General features: G+C 45.0%; 1 protein-coding gene across 4 annotated transcripts in view; it reads right to left on the bottom strand.

Annotated features, from left to right (window-relative positions):
* LOC140385213 (regulator of G-protein signaling 22-like) overlaps positions 1 to 20,441 on the bottom strand; it is a 198,201-nt gene extending 177,760 nt beyond the window's left edge. For 3 of the 4 annotated variants that reach the window (XM_072467116.1, XM_072467118.1, XM_072467117.1), the window contains exons 1-3: positions 19,732 to 20,441; positions 18,891 to 18,919; positions 12,699 to 12,761 (exon numbers count right to left, since the gene is read on the bottom strand). In XM_072467116.1, coding sequence (XP_072323217.1) covers positions 12,699 to 12,761; positions 18,891 to 18,919; positions 19,732 to 19,771 — 132 coding nt within the window. In that variant the 5' untranslated portion in view covers positions 19,772 to 20,441. Of the gene's footprint in view, positions 1 to 12,698; positions 12,762 to 18,876; positions 18,920 to 19,731 lie in introns of all 4 variants that reach the window. The other variant, XM_072467119.1, reaches the window with a different exon arrangement.
* Between the last annotated feature and the right edge of the window lie 1,935 nt (positions 20,442 to 22,376).

The following is a 22,376-nucleotide window of genomic DNA, read 5'->3' as shown; positions in this document are numbered from 1 at the left end:
ACTCCGCAAGGAAAGTGATTTGGGCTTCTCCAAATTCACTTTTGGCTAGGTTCATCACCAAACCCGCCTCCTGAAGTCGACCGAAGAACTCCATACGATGTTGTAAATGTTCTTTCAATGTCTGGAGGTTGGAAATAAAAGCAGATTGTCCCACTTTCGCAATACAATCCTTCAAACGTGGGATAGGATAAGAGTCTGTTCTTGTAACTGCATTCCCCTTTCTGTAATCCACACACAACCGTTGGGTACCGTCTGGTTTAGGTACCATCACTATGGGTGAGCTCCATTGGCTGTAACCCACTTCAATTATGCCATTCTTCAGCATACTCTCAATCTCTATGTTAACCTGTGCCAATTTTAAAGGATTAAGTCTATATGGATGATGATTGATAGGAACAGCATTTCCCACATCTACATCATGTATAGCCATTTTAGTACTTCCCAATTTATCTCTACAAACTTGCCCATGTGATATCAATAACTCTTTCAGGTCAGTTTGTTTTTCCTCTGGAAGGTAACTTAACAATTCATCCCAATTTTTAAGAACATCCTCATTTTCCAATTTAATTTGAGATATGTCAAATTCACAGTCATCTGGATTTGGTTCGTCACTTTGAGTTAGAATCATTAAAACCTCCTTTTTCTCTCCTTTCCTTTCAAAGTACCTTTTAAGCATATTCACATGACACACTCGGTGAGTCTTCCTTCTATCTGGTGTTTTTACCACATAATTCACCTCACTTAATGTCCTTTCAATCTGATACGGTCCACAAAACCTAGCTTTTAAAGGCTCATTTACCACTGGTAACAACACTAAAACTTTATCCACACTGGCAAAACTACGAACTTTGGATTTCTTGTCCGCTACCCGTTTCATCACATTTTGTGCAACTTTCAAGTGTTGTCTAGCCAATTCACCTGCTCTATTTAATCGTTCCCTAAAATTTGACACATAATCCAATAGTGTTATTTCCGATTTCTCACCCACCAATTTTTCCTTAATCAATTTAAGTGGTCCTCTTACCTCATGACCAAAAATTAGTTCAAAAGGACTAAATTTGGTAGACTCATTAGGTGCATCCCTAATTGCAAACAATAGAATGGGATTCCTTTATCCCAATCCTCTGGATAATCTTGACAATACGCCCTCAACATTGTCTTTAATGTCTGATGCCACCTTTCTAACGCACCCTGCGATTCTGGATGGTACGCAGTTGATTTAAATTGTTTTATTCCTAAGCTATCCATAACTTCTTTGAATAACTTTGAAGTAAAATTTGATCCTTGATCCGATTGAATTTCTGTGGGTAGTCCATATCTAGTAAAGAATTTAAGTAACTCCTCCTGAATCTTTTTAGCTGTAATATTACGTACTGGAATGGCCTCTGGAAACCTAGTAGACACATCCATTATACTCAAAAGATATTGATTCCCACTTTTTGTTTTAGGAAGCGGTCCTACACAATCGATTAGGACCCTTGTAAAAGGTTCCTCAAATGCTGCAATGGGTATTAAGGGTGCTGGTTTTATCACTGCTTGAGGTTTCCCTATCACTTGACATGTGTGATACGATTGACAAAATGTAATTACATCTTTATGTAGTCCAGGTCAATAAAAATGTTTCTGGATTTTAGCTTGAGTTTTCCTTATTCCCAAATGACCTCCCACTGGTACCTCATGTGCAACTCGCAACACCTCCTTTCTATACCTTACCGGCAATACTACTTGATGAATTTCTGCCCACTTTTCATCCGCCTGTTTATATACAGGTCTACATTTTCGCATGAAGACATCATTTTTACGGTAATAACACTCTGGTATACACGCAGATTCCTCTTCCGTGTATGCTTTCTGATACATCCGTTTTATTTCTACATCTTTCTGTTGTAACTCCGCCAATTTTCCTGAACTAAAAATATCTGCCTCATCCTCCACCTGTTCTTGTTCTTTTTCAACCATCTGATCAAAAATCGTTTCTGATAATTGCACTTCAACTTCATCTTCACTCTTTGATTTCTCCCCTTGTCTTAACCTGTGACTTTGCGACCTTGTTACTACACAATCCGGAAAAATCCCAGGATATTCGTCCTTCAACACTTCAGTTGACTGATTTTCCACTGGCTTATCAACCACAGTAGGCATCACTCCCACCTGTGATCCAGCTATATCATTACCCAAGATAAACTGTATTCCTGGACAAGATAGTTTATCTATTACTCCTACTACTGAGAGTTTGGCTGGTGATCGATAAATGAGAGTTTGGCTGAAGATGGATTGGAACTTTATGGGAAAAACAAAATGTTAGATAAAGCTTTGTGTGAAGAAATGTCAAAACAGGCTTTTTAGTAGCAAGCTGTATCACTTGTTTTTGAACCAGACAAGTTGCAGTAATGGCCTTGGGAATGGGTGCATTAGGCTTAAATTATAATTGAGCTGAAAGCACAGATAGAAATGCGAGGGAGCTGCCCTCAGAAATGAACCAAAAATGTATAAATCCTGCTGTTAGATGTATTGGCTTTGGCTTGCTGTTGTAACTCTCAAGAGATACAGTGGTCTTAGCCCCGGCCGAGAAATAAACATGTTAAAGTAACGAGGTGTTCGACTGATCATTTCATCCGGACTGGCTGCAAAAGAATCCTCATTTGGTGGCGAATTTGGGCATTCAAGGAGTCTCCCTGGAACCTGATGGCGTAACAGACTGATCGCATTCGGACGCTGAGGAAGGAATTGGCCACCAAACGTGAGTACCCTTGTTACAACTTTGCTTTCCCCCTCTGCTGTCCCGAGTGTGGCCACACCCTGCTGTTCGGTTTCGGTGGAGTCTCTGACGAAATCAAAGCAGTCCGGCGAACCCGTTACGAAGAAGAGTTGAAAGGGTTGGAGTCCCAGGAAGGTTGGACCTTCCTAAAGTCCCGGGTTGGAAACCTTGGGAGGTTAGAGTCCTCCCTAAACAGTCCGGGTTGGAGTCCCTGGGAGGTTAAAATCCTTCCTAAAGTCCCGGGTTGGAAACCCTGGGAGGTTAGAGTCCTCCCTAAAAGGTCCAGGGTTGGAGTCCCTGGGAGGTGAGAGTCCTCCCTAAAGTCCCGGGTTGGAAACCCTGGGAGGTTAGAGTCCTCCCTAAAAGGTCCAGGGTTGGAGTCCCTGGGAGGTTAAAGTCCTCCCTAAAGTCCCGGGTTGGAAACCTTGGGAGGTTAGAGACCTCCTTAAATCTCTGGGTAAATGAGTGATGATGATCCTTAGGGTTGCCTAATACCTTCGCGATAAAAGGTGGTTTTCGGTAAATAAGTATATCAACCGGTGCCTAGACTAGTTCGACACTTCGGGTTGATCAGATTGAATATTGCGGAGAACAGAGAACTCTGTCCAAATTATATATCATAAAGTTTAAATGGTGGTGTGGATAACACCTAAAGGAAACATAATAAACAGGGCTTGACTGTTGCGTGCCCTGTCGGAACACTCGAACAATTTCTTAAATCTGTTAGTTCTGTCTTTGATTCCCTGAGTCTGTCAGACTGTTTAAATCAGTCCTCTCTCTCTCTCTCTTTTCATGTTTCATTTCCAGACTTTGACCTTCTAAAAGTCACTTTCGAACAATTTGATTAGCCTTTTGATTGGGAAACGGGGCAGGATAACCCCGTTTCAATTCTTGATTGAATAGGCGATTTAGGATCGCTACCAAAATTAAATAGGAAACCACAAGGATCATCTGAGGATAGGAGACAATGGATAATACTTTAGATAGCACCTCTGATAGTGGAAGTGCGCTTCAAACTCTTTGTGAATAGTATCCGAAACATTCTCAGCAGCTGCGGCAGTTATCGGGAGAATTGCATAAGAAATTGGGAAAGGGGAAATGGCCCCTGGGAGGATCAAAAGATTTGCCTACGGTTATAGAGGCAAAGCAGATTATTTGGCAACATAACCGTAGCTCAACGGCTAAGAAATTGATTGAGTTATGGCGGGAGTACTGCCAAAAATGTGTACATTCAAGCCCTTTATCCTCCGCTCCCCCCGCCACTATCACCACCTCCACCGTCGCAAGGAGGTCCGGCGACTCGCACTCGTTCTAAAACCCATGCTAATCAATTCCCACAGATGAATCATGAGTTAGTCCTGGGAAAAGAGGGGGCACCGGAGGTGGATTTCCCTGATTACCCAGACGATTATCAACCGCAGTGTCAGTTTCCCATCCGGCAAGTTCCCAATATAGCATACAACCCTGCCAACCCCCGGGGCCCAACAACCAGGCATTTCAAAATAATTATTATAATTAATAAATTAATCAAATTTGATACTACTGATTCAGTATTAATAAATTATACAATATAATAGTCAAACAGTTGATTGATCAGTAACATTTCAATAATAGTATTTCAGCTCAAATTCATCGATTGGGGGTACAGTTGGAAGATAAATTGGGGTGGATCAAGTTTTTTGATTTCTTTTTGGGTATGTAATGCCAAATCTTTAACTTCTTTAGAGTTATTGGGAATGAAAGTACAACATTCTGCACTTTGACATCTTCTGGATTGTACACAAAAGCTTGTTGAAAGGGTTAATTTTCTTGCAGAGACAAAAAGAGGCGTATAGCTTGGAATGATGCCATTCGCATCTCCAAATTTAAAAAAAAATAATTGTCACTCAAATGGACTGGGAGTAAAAGTTGGATTGCTGTCAAATTCCCGTTATCAAATGTTCTTGAACGATCTGTTCTTTTTAATTAGAGTTGTTTTGGTTTTTATAAAACCAGCTTCCATTGTTTGAAGTTTTAATTTCCAGGCTAATTCTAAACATTTATTTTAAAATATCAAACACAATATTATTAAACATATAGGTTTTCTGTAGATGACTTTGTCGATTCTATTAAAGAAGGTACTACTAGCAAGATATGTTGGTTTCTTAAAATTAATAAAGCAATATTCAGAATAATGACAGTTCTCTTAAGTTGACAGTTCTTGACTATCCCTGTAGAATTCACTAGAGGCACTTATACAGAATCTTATTCGGCAACAAGTTTTGGTTCCATGTCACTCTCCTTGTAATACTCCAATACTAGCAGTCCCGAAGCCTGGCAAGCCAGATCAATATCGCCTCGTCCAAGATCTGCGCTCAATTAATGCCATGGTGCAACCCCTTCACGCATTGGTTCCAAATCCAGCCCACATTTTAGCCCAAGTCCCAGCGGACGCTACAACATTTTCCCTGGTGGATCTCCAGCATGCCTTTTTCGCCCTTCCCTTGCACCCGGATTCACAGTATCTCTTTGCCTTTACATATCAAAATCAACAATACACATGGACTAGGTTGCCTCAAGGATTTATACATTCGCCTACTCTTTTCTCCCGCTGTCTCCAACAACAATTACAGCCCCTGGAATTAAAAGGGGGATCCACCCTCGTACAGTATGTTGACGATTTACTGATCGCAAGCCCGTCAGAACAAAGTTGTAAAGAAGATACGGCTCAATTATTAAATTACCTTTCAATTTTAGGATACGTTGTGTCACCCGCCAAAGTAGTAGTAGCCCAACCAACAGTCCGGTTTCTGGGTATCCTTTTATCCGCCGATGCACGGGCGCTATCACCAAGTCGAGTTCAGCCCATTTGTCAGTACCCTGCACCCACAACGGCTAAGGATGTCCGTAAATGGCTCGGAATGGTTAATTATTGTCGGCAAGGAATTCCGAATATCATCCTAGATACCCGGCTATTGACCCCATACACCAATAACGCTGGAGAGTTCCAGTTAAGTACGGAAGCCCAAGAGGCCTTCCATCGGCTAAAAGACGCCTTAATGAGGGCGCCAGCACTAGGACGCCCCCTTTATGATCGACCTTTCCAACTTTATTATACTGTTTTACCGGTTGTGCCACCGCGGTACTTACCCAGAAACATGGGGATCGCTACCGTCCTACAGCTTATTACTCGTCTAAACTTGATCCAGTTGCACTCAGCTATCCTGGATGTACTCAGATCTTAGCCTCTATTTACAACAGTCTCCAGTCAGCGGCTAATTTCACTCTTCAGCAGGATTGTTATTTATAGTTCACATTCAGTCACAGCCCTGCTCGGTCAACTTCAGACTCAGCACCTAACTATGGCGCGTCAAAATAAATATGAGATTTATCTCCTCAATAACCCGAAACTTCAGTTCCGGCACTGCACTACTATTAACCCCGCTAGTTTCCTTTCCGACCCGCCTAACGCCACTGAGTCCCCGACTCATGACTGTCTTTCTCTCTTACAAGACGATGCGATGATCTCACTGATTCTCCAATACCAAATGCTGATATGAACCTATTCACCGATGGTAGTTCATCCATCGGTGAAAGGGGGGATAGATTATCAGGGTATGCAATTGTTAACCAAAAAGGAGAAACACTTGAAGCAGCAGCATTCGAAACTCCCTTTTCCGCCCAACAGGCTGAACTTTTTGCACTTATTCGAGCCTGTGTATTTGGGAAAGATAAAATTGTAAATATCTACACTGATTCCCGATATGCCTTTGGGGTCACACACGATTTTGGCCAATTATGGAAGAACAGGGGATTTCTTACATCTGCAGGCACTCAGATATCCCACAAACAGTTAGTTACACAATTACTACAGGCTTTAATGCTCCCTAAACAAATAGCCGTAATAAAGTGCGCTGTACATACGACAGGCAAAACACTGGTGGATGCGGGTAATCGGCAGGCGGACCACCAAGCCAAAGAGGCTTCTCGCTTAAAAGACATGGTGGTACCAAAAATGATGAGCCAGACTAAAAGCTCGAAGGGTCAGTCTCCCTCTGAAAAGCCAATGCCGACCATCACTGACGTCATTCAATTACAGGAGGACGTTCCTGGCTGTGTAAAACGATTGTGGGAAGAATTGGGATGTTGTTATGATCCTGTAAACAAATTGTGGGTCACTCCGGCAGGGCAGACTTGTATGCCCGATGCATTGGCAGCGTGGGTTACCGAATGTGTTCACTTTGCAACTCATTGTGGTGCGCGAGCTACGGGTGATGTATTGCTCAAAACTTGGTGGCATCCGAGACTGCAGGATATAGCGCAAAATATTAGCAGCCGTTGCCTAGTATGTCAGCAGTATAATCCTGGTAAAGCAATACCCTGTGAAATGGGTAAAATCCCGCTACCGGAAGGTCCCTTTGAGACACTCCAGATGGATTACATTGAGTTGGAAAGATGCCAATGTTATAAACATGTATTAGTTATTGTTGATGTATTTAGCAAATGGATAGAAGCTTACCCCACTGTAGATAACAAAGCTTCCACAGTAGTAAAAGTTTTGATGCAAGAAATTGTTCCTAGATTTGGGATTCCATATCGATTAAGCTCTGATAATGGACCTCATTTTGTGGGACAGATCAATGAGGAATTTTGTACTCAGCTGGGAATAAAACAACAATTACATTGCGCATACCGACCCCAAGCAGCGGGAATGGTAGAAAGGGCTAATCAGACATTAAAAACAAAACTGGCAAAACTACAGGCAGAGACTGGAGCCACTTGGCTCAAATTATTGCCTATTGCCCTCTTCCAAATACATGCAACCCCAGCTGGAAAGACACGACTGAGTCCCGCCGAAATTTTATTGCGTACTCCTTGGGATCAAGGGAAACATAAGGAAGTACAGTTTCACCATATGACTACTGAAATGGCCAACTATGTGATAGCCTTGACTAAAGTACTAAAGGGCCTCCATTCGCGGGTCCGAGCAGCCCGTGGGGAGATACCTCCCTTATCCAGTACTGTCACCATTAATCCGGGGGAGTATGTTCTGATTCGTAATTGGGTTAGGAAAGGATTAGAACCCCGATGGGAAGGACCACACCAGGTCCTACTCACTACTCCCACTGCTGTAAAAGTGGAAGGCAGAAATGCCTGGATCCACATCCACCATTGTAAATTTGTGAAAATGCGATAGAGAATAACCCTCTATTTCGAGCCCTAGGTAATAACTTCAGCATCATTCACGGGATGAAGGACAGCCTTATTATCGTAACCCTGCTGGGACTTTTGGATACGGGAGGAGAGGCCAAGCGAAGAACCTGTGGCCCCAAGGGAAGACGGACTCATCACCTCTGTCGAGGAGACACCTTAGTGTACCAGTCAAGGCCCAGGAAAAGGACCTTGGAACGCGACCCCTGCGGACGGATGTTCAGCCTACGTACAACGATGCAATCGGGCCATACTCATCAGTGGAGTGATGAAGGGCAACCTACCCAGTCATCAGGTCAACTGTAAATGGGACTATAGCTGCAGAAAAAAAAAGAAGAAAAAAAGACTTTACCCTTGGGATGCGTTGACCAAGGGAGGGTAAGGCTGGGGGAAAAAAGGGAATTACAGGTAAACACGTATCTGTATATGTCATATGTGTACGCAAAGGATATGAATGTTTCTGGTTGCTGGGTATGTACACATATCCCTACCCATGCTAAGGGAGGGATCCCCCTCAGACCTGTTCCCCTTAACCTGTCAGAAACAGTAGAATGGTATATTTACCAGGATGGTACTCGTCAATCCCCCAGGACTATAAGAATTGCATCTATGGTAAGACACCCAGACGGTGGGGCAGCTTCTAGTTTATCGTTTCTCCCCATATCCCCAAGACCTTGGAAAGAGGGGGGCTATCCAATGAACACCTTTGAGATGTGGTACCAATCAAGTTATAACAAATCCCACCAGCCTCCGTTTCATACCCTCACTAATACCACCAACATGGGAAGACCATTGGGAACAAAATGTTTGGTAAGGAATGTGGTTAAAGGGATATTTGTAGGTGCTAGTCAATGCGAGCACAGATTCTATGGATTAGAAGTTATCATGAAATGATAAAAGGGGGGAATGAGAGTTTGGCTGATGATCGATAAATGAGAGTTTGGCTCAAGATGGATTGGAACTTTATGGGAAAAACAAAATGTTAGATAAAGCTTTGTGTGAAGAAATGTCAAAACAGGCTTTTTAGTAGCAAGCTGTATCACTTGTTTTTGAACCAGACAAATTGCAGTAACAACCTTGGGAATGGGTGCACTAGGCTTAAAGATAATTATAATTGAGCTGAAAGCACAGATAGAAATGCGAGGGAGCTGCCCTCAGAAATGAACCAAAAATGTATAAATCCTGCTGTTAGATGTATTGGCTTTGGCTTGCTGTTGTAACTCTCAAGAGATACAGTGGTCTTAGCCCCGGCCGAGAAATAAACATATGTTAAAGTAACGAGGTGTTCGACTGATCATTTCATCCGGACTGGCTGCAAAAGAATCCTCACTACCACTTCACCACTCTTCACTGGACTTTCCAACCTTACCTTATATAATGGAACGCTACTCCTCTCACCCCGAATTCCACATATCACCACCTTTTCTGGCAATATTCTTCCCAAACTACATAATTCCTCATCTCTTACCATTAAAGATTGACTAGCCCCTGTATCTCTTAAAATTGTGACTTCTTTACCTGCTCCTTCTGATACACATGAGTAAACTTTACCCACACAAGTAAATTCTTTAAAGACATCTGGTACCTTCTTAACAATTACTTCTTGAACAGGCTGTACAATCGTTTGCACCTCCTTCACTTCCCTTGGGCTTTCCTTTACCACTCTAACAAACCCCACTGTCTTATCCTATTTTACCACATCAGCCTTCCCAGTGATTTTCTTCAACCACCAATACTGTGACTTTACATGGCCTAGTTTATTACAGTGAAAACATCTGAAACTTTTCATTTCTTTTCCACCCTCCTGGATTTATTTTTTAATCTGAGATACACTCTCTTTATTGTCTCCCATCAGATCACCTTTACCTTTACCATTTGAGTATTTCTCATGTCCCCAGTTTCTATCCCTCACCAGCTGAAACTGATGTCGTAAACCAATCTTTGATTTATGAACTAATTCATAATCATCTACCATTTCCGCTGCTAATCTTGCAGTTTTACCCCTCTGATCTTCCACATGAGTTCTCACTACATCAGGAATTGAATTTTTAAACTCCTCCAAAAGTTTAATTTCTCTGAGAGCTTCATACGTTTGGTCTATTTTCAAAGCCCTTATCCACCTATCAAAATTACTCTGTTTGAGCCTTTCAAACTCCATGCATGTTTGACCAAATTCTTTCCATAAATGTCTAAACCTTTGTCTGTACGCTTCAGGCACTAGCTCATATGCACTTAAGATGGATTTCTTCACTTCCTCATACGTTCCAGATACCTCCTCCGGTAGTGATGCAAACACTTCACTAGCTCTACCTACCAGCTTTGTTTGAATCAGTAACACTCACATGTCCTGTGGCCATTTCATTTGTTTAGCTACCTTCTCAAATGTAATGAAAAAGGCTTCCACTTCCTTCTCGTCAAACCTTGGCAATGCTTGTACATATTTAAATAGATTCCCACCAAGCCTTCGACTATGACGCTCTTTCTCACTATCCTCATCACTATCATCCAACTCTACGTTTCCCTTTACGTCTGCCAATTTTAACTGATTGTCATGTTTCATGGCCATTTTCTGAAGTTCAAACTCCCTCTCTTTATCTTTTTCCCTGATTTGTATCTCCCTTTCTTTTTCTTTTTGTTCTGCTAGGGCTATTCTTTCTTCTCTCCTTTCTTCTCTCTCCTTTTCTTTTTCCTCTCTCTCTCTTTCTCTTTCTTTTTCCTCTCTCTCACTCTCGTATTCAAGCCGCTTTAATTGTTTCTCATGTTCCATTTGTTTAATTTGCAACTGAATTTTTGCCATTTCCAATGAGTCAAACTCTATCTCAGGTAACTTTAAATACTTAACCACCGCCATAATTACCTCACCTTTTCGCATTTTGTCAGGTAATGTTAACTACAATGTTCTTGCCAAATCTAACAGTTTGCTTTTCATTTCTGTCCGTAAAGTACTGCGCGTGACATTCTCCACCCCCAAAAACTTCTGAGCCTCTGAAAGAGCCATTGTTCACAACACTTTCCCCACTTAAACTAAAATACCACACCGGAAAAGCAACAATCCTTCACTGTCTTTAAGTTCACAAAAGCCAATCCAATAGATAGACTTTTATCCCCCTCGAGCCCCCAATTGTTATGGGCGAGGCGTTTTCAGAACCCCCAAAATGTATCATGGAGTTCAACCAACCTCTCCCTTTAATGTATTTGTTGCTTTTCCTAGCACACGGCTTGTTCCCTAGGTGTGGGATTACAATTATGGACACGTGGGTTTTTAAACACAAAACACTGCTTATTCCATGAACTCAACTTAACATCTTAAATAAACATTGGATCTCTCAACACCCCTTACTTCAAAGATAACTCAGAAAATATTGCAACAGTACATAATTCCTTAAAATGTTCCTTCAAACCTCCAAGAGACTTAACACCTTTAAACAAAATCACATCAGGTTAAAGGCTTTACTCTTATGAGTTTAAATCACCCAAATGATTCAGAGATAGTCTGACATGGCAGAGATCCAGCTCACTGCAAACACAGACACACAGCAGCTCTTTTTCAAAACTGCAAAACTAACCTGCAAAATGGCTGACCTGACCTCAGCTCCACCCACTCTCTGACATCGCTGTTTACTTAAAGGTACATTGCTTAAACATCCATGTCTTAAAGGTACTCTCACATGACACACTTTAGACATCAGCTGTCCTCATTTTCAAAATGGTTGTGTGCGCTGCATAAAGAAAGTTCCAGCAAACTTGAAGCAATAGCAGATATTGTGATCAGCCCTAATCAGCCATTGCAATGGTATGAATTTGTCTCAATCATCAGTGTTCCACTCTGTTCACTTAATATTTTTGCAGTTTAAATTCCGGTTTCATTTCAATCCAGTCCCACTCAGAACAGTGCAACTCCAGTGATGAATTGTGGCTCTACCAACCAGCAATAAGGCAGTCACAGGATAAGGACTGGTGCTGATGTACTGAAGCTGGAAAAGGCAAGTATCAGGATCGGTGAGAACCTTTGGGAGGAAATACAATCACAGGTCACATTGAACAGTGAATCTGCAGAAAAACAGACTGGCAAATGAGGGACTCACAGGCCCATCCCTCACATCACAGGGCAGGAGAGGGACAGAAAGAGCTGCAAGAGTCAGTCACCTCTCCACAAAGCCAAAACTCCGCAAAGAAGCAGGTCCATCGTCAACACGTTTAAAAATATGGTCATAGAATCAGGAGCTGAAAGAATAAATGAATGCAGTGCTGGGAAAGGATGTCCCCTCTTCCTTGATTTGGGAGGCTGGTGAGGTGAGTACATGCAGGTCAGCGCGATGAAGTAGCGGGTATTTTGAAAGAAACAGCTATGTTGAATGTGGAGTCCTTCACCCACAGAGAAAATGTTCTATCTGTGGGATAGAGACATGGCAATATAAAATGCCAGAGGCAAGGATGGTTTCTCTACCTCCATGAATGCTGGGTAAGGAGCTCGCTGTTTTGCAACAGTCCTTTCCTTCACAAAATCCTGCAGCTTTGTGCTGGCCTGCCTGTTTCAAGTTGTAACATGGTGCGCTGCTTTTAGAAGGCAGTCCATAATTCATCATTTCAGTGTTCTAAGAAAATGAGGTCATGGTGTGGAGGCCATTGTGTATACTTTACCATATAAATTATTTGTGTCTCAATAAATATCTTTTTCTTTCCGGGTGTCCATTTTCTGCTCTTGCCTGTTTACATATGTTTCACTGTATTTAATCAAGTAACCACTTACCAGTAAACTGAGAAACATATTGAAATAGTCCACCATTAGGTTATCTGTTAGCAGGTACTCTTCCTAGAATTGAAAAAAAGGGGTGTGATTAATCTTTCCAACCATCGTAATGTTGCAAACTACAGACCACAGTGTTTCTCAAAATGTTTTAAAAAGATAGCTATGAGGTTAAATTCTGCTTTCAAAATGCAATCTTCCTTCGAGGGACAATTTATTTTGCGCATCAAGACGTGCGCCATCATTGCTGGGAAAATGAACAGTTTCCTACTTTTTGAATCTCTGTGGCGTGGCATGTATACAAAAAAGAAGAATACAGAGAAAATTGGCATCAATGTCAAGCACCTTCAGATGTAGTTAGTGTTAATACTGCCCCCAGCATTTAGCAATTAATCCTAAGAGTGTCCTCGGTGTGCCATTTGTATTGCAAATAAGACAACTCACTTCACTGGCAGTAGAAAGAGGAAAGCTTTTGTCTGTAAATCAGGATGGCATTCAAGATATTTGATGTGTTTCCAAAGCCATTTTGTCAACGTTTTATTGATAACAATGGCTGGGATTTTCCAGCCCCGTCGTGGTTGGACCCGCCGCAGGGGACCAGGTGATTCCCTGCGGCGCGAGGGGCTGGAAAATCCCGCCCAATGTCTTCAGTGGACAACAAGCTAGAGGGTCATCGAATCATACAACACAGGAGATCAGCAGCCTGTTGTGCTGGATCCAACACTTTGAAAGGGCTGTCCAAGTAGCCCCACTCCCTTGCCTTTTCTACTTTGCCCTGTAAATATTTCATTTTCCAAGCGTATACTCATTGAACATCTTCATCCAGCCGTCCAGCTAGTGCATTCCAGATCATAACTCAGCTAGATGTTTGTTGTCACGGGTAGATTATTATTTTAGCAAGACGGATCTTCTCATCCTTTACAGACCCTGATGGTTTGCGTGTCATTGATTGAAATCTGTACTGCCAGATTACTACCCAGTTACTGAAGATGAAAATCAGTTTCCATGGCTTCAGGAACAGAAGATATAGCTAAATCTGCTTGCAAGGATTTTCATCCTCAATAATAGTATGCACCCTTGTTGTGTCCATTCATAAATATTATTTTTACTTATGGTTTCTGATCTTTGAGTACGCCTATTACCCTGGGCGGGCTACAGGGGAATCTTATGTACTTCGTGATTCGAGGTTCTTTGCCCTATTGGTGTTTTAATTGGCTGTAAAACTGGTCTTTGGAACTGCTTTTCAGTCAACCAAGGGTTAAAATTTACTTATGCGAGAACCAATTGTAGAATGAAAGGCAGGGGGCTGGATTCTCCGCAGTCCCTCGCCGAAATCACGGTCGGCGCGGGGGGGGGGGGTCCGGCAATTCTCCAGGCCCCGAAAATCGGCCTGAACGTGGAGTACGCCGCGCCGCAGGGGGTCCATTGCCAGAGGCCTGCCCACCAATCCTCCGGGTTGGGGGGGGGGGGGGGCGCATAGGTGGCCGGGGATTAAATCCTGAGGAGCTTTACCTCAAAACAAGCCACATTTGAAATGGAAAATGCCTACTCACGGTAAGCGCAAAAGTGAATCTGTTTCAGAAAGTCTATGGGCGCGATTCAATGAAAAAAGTTTCCGAATGTGGTAGCGAGCGGGAACTGCCGCGAGCTTCGCGACGCTCGGACCGGCGAGGCCAGCACCGCAATCCAACGTTAATTAATGAGGCCCAAGGGCTTCTCACCGCAAATGAAGGCTCGCCAGCTGATTCACCGGGGCCACACTCGCCAGCTCCCCCCCCACCCCCGATCACAAGATAGGGCAGCACTTAAACTGCTCTTGCGCAGCCAACCGCACACAGCTCGCAACCTTGGCAACAATATGACTGGCCTCACGATTCGGGGATGCAGGAGGGGAGGCTCCTAGAGGTGTTGGAGGCTACGAGGGATGTCCTGCTCCCCCGAGGGTCCCAGAGGGTAAGCCACAGGGCAGCCAGTGCCGCATGGGAGCAAGTGGCAGCGGCCGTCAGCGTCACCAGGAGAATCGGCACCCAGTGCCGCAAGATCAACAACCTACACTGGGCCGCACGGGTGACCCACCACCCCCCACCCTCCGGGAATGTGTCTGACCCTATGCCCGCCCATCACCATGCCCTGGCTCACCCATGCCTCCCCTCTCTCACCCCAAGATACAGGCAGGGGTCAGACTATGGCACAAATTGAGGAACACCAGCATTAGCTCTTTACGGGTTATCATCACTGCACTTTCCTTGACAGTGACGCGCTGGCTGTGCTGATAGTCCCAGCACCATGGATTGTGTAACACAGACTCTGGGAGTGTGGGAAATGGGAGCGGTGGTATAGCGATGACGTACTAGGCCATGTCCTACGTGAAGCGGGAGATGATGAGGGCCTCCCTGTTACTCGCTGCTGCCGCCTGTCCTCCAGCTGGTCCTCCGGTTCCTCCCTGGGATCGTCCTAGACCCTTCTGATCCGGCGCCTACTTGTCGTCCTCCCCCTCGCTTGCTGCCCATGTTCCTCCTCCTGCAGCATGTCGCCCCACTGCTGTGCCAGGTTGTGGAGGTCACAGCAGACCACCACAAAGTGGGCGACCCTCTTGGGGGTGTACTACAAGGCACCACCAAAGTGGTTGAGGCATCGGAATTGCATTTTGACCAGACCAATGCACCATCAATGACAGCCCGGGTGGCTGCATGGGCCTCGTTGTATTGGGTCCCCACATCGGTCACCGGCCTCCTTCTGGCGTCATCAGCCAGGTCCTAAGCGGGTACCCCTTATCGCCCAAGGGACAACAGACATCCTGGGGTGGTCCTCGAAGAGGGCGTGTATGTCTGACTGCCTCAGGATGTAACTATTGTGCACACTCCATGGGAACCAAGTACACATGTGCATGATCTTCAGGTGATGGTTGCATGTGAGCTGGATGTTCAGGGAGTGGAACCCCTTCCTGTTGACGTAGGGCACTTCCTGGTGGCCCGGCAACATGCATGCTATCTACTAGCCCCTGGACCGGGGGCATTTTGTTGTCCTTGGTCCATGCCAATGTTTATACTGTTTGCCACCTGGGCAAACAGGGCATCCATGACCTGTGGGCTGTAGCTTGTGAGATCCCACCACAAGTCCCTGCTCGAGCCCTGGAATGATCCTGAGGTACGGAAGTTCAGTGCTGCTGTGATCTTGACGGCCACCGGGAGCTGGTGTCGTCCTCCTCCACGTGGTGCCCAGTCCACATGGACATGGCACAGGTGCCACACAGTCTGCTTGTTGAGGCGGAGCTCTGGACAGGGAAGGGGGTGGACGCCATGGCCTTTGCCTCACTGATCGTCAGGTGGAGATTTCTGCTCGGCTGGAAGTCGGCAATGTCACCTAGGACCTCGGAGTGGCTCTCACACCTGGCTGAGTCCCTGCAACTATAAAAAAATAAAATTCTCGATAAGTGGGTCCGAGGAGAGATTCCACGACATGTGGAAGAAGTTCACAAACCTCTTTGCAGATCTGTTTGCACACATGTGCCAAACCAGGAAGGTGGACCATCCTAACCTCCCTCAAGGAGGAAACAGGACATCCTCCCCGCAAACCCTCCCCCCCCCCCCCCCAGAAAAATGAATGTAATTATAAACGATTACAAGAGTCCTGACAGCAATTGCATATACAGATGTAAAGTGGTGCATAATGTTTATTGCTAAACATTAAAAGTTCCAATAAGAACAACTCTTAAAAAAAACTACGATACACACTAATGTAAAAAATGTGGGGAAATCATAGAACGAGGATGACTGTCACAGATGCGGTAGCAGCTTGTGATATTTGTGTTGGTGTTATTGTTTCTAGATTGTTCTGTAAAGTTTTGATATTAAGTGCAAAAATTCCAACAAAAATATTTTTTTTTAAAAAACCCCAATGGAACGCAATTTGCCCAAAAGATGCTGGTCCCATTGTTAATTGGGTGGATACCTAAAAGAGCTCATTTGCCTCTTAAATAAGTAAATTGTGACCTAACATGCTGAAAGATCCTATCCAGAAACTCTGCTTTCACCTTCCTTGTGCCCCACCATTGGTAACTGAACTACAGACATGTAGGTCATTCCTTCTCTCGTGGAAGTGCCTCGCTAAACCCTTCAAACTCTTAATTTCCTCCACATTAAACGCTCCCTTTGTAATAGCTTTTTAAGTTTAGGGGCAGCACGGTAGCACAAGTGGATAGCACTATGGCTTCACAGCGCCAGGGTCCCAGGTTCGATTCCCCGCTGGGTCACTGTCTGTGTGGAGTCTGCACGTTCTCCCCGTGTCTGCGTGGGTTTCCTCCGGGTGCTCCGGTTTCCTCCCACAGTCCAATGACGTGCAGGTTAGGTGGATTGGCCATGATAAATTGCCCTTAGTGACCAAAAAGGTTAGGAGGGGTTATTGGGTTACGGGGATAGGGTGGAAGTGAGGGCTTAAGTGGGTCGGTGGGCCGAATGGCCTCTTTCTGCACTGTATGTTCTACGTTGTACGATCTACGTTACCTCCCTAGTATCCCCTTCTTTAGCTGGGCTCTCATCTTTCTACTTCGCCTCTGTAAAGTGTTTGGGATATTTTCCTAAGTTACAATCGCCATGTCAAGGGCACTTCCATTTCAAATAAAAATACAAGAGTTCTTGTCAATAGAACGATGGCCAGAACAGCTATAGGGTCATACATCCAATTGCATGGATTCTGGGTAAGGAATAAAATCTGTCTGTTTTGTTTATATTTACAAAGTATTGTACAACAGGAGGCGTTGTGACGCATCGGTACTGTCCCAATGGCTGGAATTGAAACTTTGGGTTCAAGGAAGGGGTGTTCATAATGTGGCCAGACAAGTTGATTATCAGCCTGGACACCCCTCCAATATGCCTGATGGCAAGGGGTTAAGAGTGGGAGGGTTTCCGGGTCAGGCATGCTGCAGAAGGCAGTACTTTGCCCAGAATCATATGGACCAATCCAATGGAAGTCCCTGGTTGTCCACAACCTCTTGGGGTTTGATACCTAAAGGAAAAGGGTTGTTATGATCATCAAACCAGAAACTCCAAATGAAATTGGGTAGGCTGGTCAGATTCCTATGTACAATGCCAAGATACAGTGTAGGTTTCAACAACATGTAACTAATCTGCTATTTTGGCTCATTTATACTCTAGTCGCTTCATTTTTATGTTCCAATGCACATTGTGTGATCGGTCAATGTTTTAGGAGTAAAATATAAAATTGGAATTTGCTGGGACCTTTTTATATAAAATGCTACTGCTTTACAACTAAACCAGACCAGAATGATGCATCGCCGAAATGCCCTCTCCCCGTAGTTTTATCCTTAACTGCTTAAAAAAAAAGACTAAAACATCCCAATTTAACATGTATTTCTGTAACGTTCTTTCTGTAAGCAAAGCTTTAAAGTCAGCAATTTAAAATGCAGGTTTCATCTTAATTAAAACCAATTAAAATGACGAGCATTAAACTATTCAGCCGGGAGGGAAATATGAATTTTAGGATGAAACGCTACATTTTTAACAGTGGTCGACAGAGAAGATGAACGAAAACTTGGTATAAAAGCAAAATACAGCAGGTGCTGAAAATTTGTAATTAAAAGAGAAAAATGCTGGGTGGGGGGGGTGGAGAACTCAGCAGGTCTGGCGTGGATCATCATCTGTAACATCTGTGGAGTGACAAACAAAGTTTCCAGTCGGTAGACTCTTCTGATGGATTCCAAGCGTTAACTCTGTTTCTCTCTCCACGGATGCTGCCAGCTAGGCCCAAGCATTTGATTTCTAAGGGAGCGGCACAGTGGTTAGCACTGCTGCCCCACAGCTCCAGGGATCTGGGTTCAATTGCAGCCTCAGGTGACCGTGGAGTTTGCGCTTTCTCGCCGTTTCCTCCGGGTGCTCCGGTTTCCTCCCACAAGTCCAAAGATGTGCAGGTTAGGTGGATTGGCCATGCTAAATTGCCCCTTAGCGTCCAAAAAGGTTAGGTGGGGTTACTGGGTTACGTTGATAGGGTGGAGGCGTGGGCTTAAGTAGGGTGCCCTTTCTAAGGGCAGACTCGATGGGCCGAATGGCCTCCTTCTGCACTGTCAATTCTATGATTCTAATTACAAAGAAACTTGTGGAGCCGCGCGGGAGGAGGAGAATGGCTCACTCAACTCAACACATCCCCAATTTCACCCTCAACTCACATTGGTCTACTTACAAAGTCATCCGCTGTTACATCCGGAGGTTCTGGAAAACAAAGAATTCAGTGGTGAGGTGTTTAACAATGCCATCCTCGGGGATCAATTAAAATTACCGTCGTAAAACACTTCCAGGTTGGCAACAGGTACCTACTCAGAAAACCAAATCTCAACAGCTCCATCCTCAAGAAGTAGCCATTCCCCCTTGGCCAGAGTTCCTCGAACTGAACTCACCCACCAATCACTTCAAAGAAAAAAATGCTGCAACCACTTACACATTTCACTTGACACCCAAGGCAATTTAACGAAAACAGTTCTGCGGCGCTGAGGTCCCAGGTTCGATCCCGGCCCTGGGTCACTGTCCGTGTGGAGTTTGCACATTCTCCCCATGTCTGTATGGGTTTTACCCCCACAACCCAAAAGATGTGCAGGTTAGGTGGATTGGCCATGCAAAATTACCCCTTAATTGGGGAAAAAATAATAATTGGGTACTCTAAAAAAAAAAATTATTAAATAAAACATTACAATTACCCCCCCCCCCCACTTCATAGTAGGCTGGTGCTAGATGACCCCATGCATTACGTCAAATGGTTGCCCTTACATTTAAACAAGACTGCGGCATGCAGAGAGCAAGTCCCTGTCTATTTTCTTATTAAAGCACTTTAACAACTGGATTAGATCACCCCCACTCCTATAGTGAAGGAGTGTAAGCATATCTTCATACACCATTTGCAGTGGTTTTGTGCGCTTTTGGAGGCATCGCTTCCCGTGGCGAGTAAGTCCTGCAGTGGGACTTGAAGCCGGGACTTTCCAGCTCTCGGGCAGGCATGCTACCAATTGATCCATTCTGTGCCCACGTACCAGTGGTTAACCTGTCTGCGGGTCTGTCCCCCTCCTCCATCGGCACAAGTGTGGTTTCAGAAGAGAAATCCGAGTCGAAAACGTTGATATCATAAACGAGGACCGAGGGTCGTAGCCTTGTCCCTTGGGCTGGATAGAGGCTTCCCTGCGCAGAAGTTCCAGGTTAGAGAGGGCCCGCTTTCAGCTGCTCATTCGGGGTGTCGGGGCTGGCGGAGCAGCCTAGCTATAAGAGGCACAGGGGGCGAGCAGATTAGTTGCTGGTTAACTTTCAGGCCGGCAGCATTTACTGTCAGACCCAGGGGGGACAAACAAGGGCCGGTGCTTTTTGTGGCGACCTGGGTTGCTAGGGAGCTGCAGACACACACAAAAATCCTCAGGCATGAACTAGACAAATACTCCCACAATCCGTGATCTATCACTTAGATACAAAGCTCCCCTGGGTCTCGCCGTCTCCTTTTTGTCCACCTGAAGGGCTGGGGGTTAAATTTTTTGGTCTGCTCCCAGGAACACTGTCTGATCTGCTGGGAACTCAGCTCCAGTATCTTTGTTGTTCTTTGTTGCAGGGAGAACATCAGCCACGAACGTCATAAAGGAACATAACGCAAATCAGCAGAACGTGCCTTTATTGTTTTAACCAGAGGGAAAGTTAAAGAACAAAAATAACCCGAGTAGAAATGCATGCGATCGAAATGCATAGTCCAGTGAAACAAATTTTCGTTCTGCTGCTTTGATTTTTCTTAATAGCAACCCCCCCCCTTCGAATTCTGAAACAGATTTATGGTCACAAGGGTAGAGTAACAAAGATTGGGAAATCTGTTACAGAGGAACAGGTGGCTGAGTTTCAGGTAGCGCCATCTGATGCTTGAATGTGGTGGTTCTCTGCTGTATCAGATCCAACAAAGTGCATCAGAAGGTTAAGAAAACCTGGGGGATAGGGCGAGGACCGAACGGTTTACTCTGTTTAAATTTCACAGGGTGCTGCCAGACTTGCTGAGGAGCTTCAGCACTTCCTGTTTTTATTTCAGATTTCCAGCATCCTCAGTGTTTTGCTTTTCTAGCTCAAGAAGGCCATTGGGGGCACAACAAGCTTCTGGTGGCGGCTATGAAGGAGTAAGTCGCACATTTGGTGACTCCCGCTCAGGTCGGACTTTTGGACCTTTTCCCCTGATTTTTTTACCGGCCTTGATTTGAAAAACTGATGACAAAGGCAATTGTGAACCGAATTCCCACATCGGTCATGGAGAGAAGGACTAGAAGTGCTCGTAAAGACAGACACAGAAAGACAGAGAAGGCTTGGGCTGAAGCTGCAGCGGGAGGCAGCATGGCGGAGGACTGGACCTCTGGCTTGTCGACCCAGCGGTCAACGGAGCAGTTGATGCAAGTTATCCAGGAGGGCTTCGCCAGGCAGGAGCAGGACTGCTTGGACCCGATGAAAGAGGCAATTTCACGGCTGGAACTTAGATTGGATGCCCAAGATCGGGCGATCCAGAAAGTAGAGAAGGTGAAGGCTGACCAGGAGGAACATCAAACAGCAGTGGAGTTGGAGATGTTAAGAGACCAGCAGAAAAGGCTCCTGCAGAAGGTGGAGGACCTAAAGAACAGGTCCCGCTGACAGAGCCTGAGGATCATTGGGCTCCCGGAGGGGTCCGAAGGAGCGGACGCTGGGGCACACATAGCGGCCATGTTCGAGAAGCTGCTGGGGGATGGGGCATTCCCCCGACCCTTGGAGGTGGACAGGGCTCACAGAGCGCTTGCGAGAAAGCCGCGAATGGGAGACCCCCCAAGGGCAATGGTGGTGAGATTCCACAGATATCTGGATAAGGAGCGTGTTTTACAGTGGGCCAAGCAGACACGGAGCTACAAATGGGACAACAGTATCCTACGGATCTATCAGGACCTGAGTGCGGAGGTGGCCAGGAGACGAGCGGGATTCAGTCAGATCAGGTCGACCTTTTTCAAGAAAAAGGTGAAGTTCGGGCTGTTGTGCCCGGCCCACCTCTGGATCACATACGAGGAACAACATTTCTATTTCGAGTCGCCAGAGGAAGTGCTGGACTTCACGAAAAAGAAAGGACTGGTGTCGGATTGAGAACTTTGAACTTGGAATTTGGCTGTAGCATTTTTGTTTTGCAAAGAAAAAGTTTCTTGTTTCTTATGGGGTTTTTTCAGACATTATGTGTAATGCCTGCTGTATGGATCTGGGACCAGCTGCAGAGCTGTGAGGTAAAAGTTTGTATTTGCACTGTTGGGGGATGGAGGTGCGTTTGTTCAGATGCTGGATCTTTTGCTTGACCTTTTCCTTTGTTTGAGTTCAACAAGGGTTTTTTTTCATCTCTGTCGGACAATTGTGTTGGGATTGTTTTTTATTTGAATATGTATGTATGAGTGGGGTGGGGGGGGGGGAAGGGACAATAGGTAGGAGATTGGCTGGCGCCGGGACGAGGGCCACCAAGCTAGCTGGGTGGGCTAGCTTACGGAAGCGTAGTGGGGGGTGAACAGATGTTAGGCTTATCAAAGTGGTTGATTTATTCAGTGCTGTTACTGGGGGGGAGGGGGGCAAATGTTCTGCTGATGAGGGAGGGACTGTTGCTGAGGGACAGAGAGGAGGTCGGGGGGGAGTGGAGGCTGCCTGGGGACGGGCCGGG

The sequence above is a fragment of the Scyliorhinus torazame genome, chromosome 11 (assembly GCF_047496885.1).
Source record: "Scyliorhinus torazame isolate Kashiwa2021f chromosome 11, sScyTor2.1, whole genome shotgun sequence".
NCBI classification, from domain to species: domain Eukaryota; kingdom Metazoa; phylum Chordata; class Chondrichthyes; order Carcharhiniformes; family Scyliorhinidae; genus Scyliorhinus; species Scyliorhinus torazame.
This window is presented reverse-complemented; position numbering and strand designations above follow the sequence as displayed.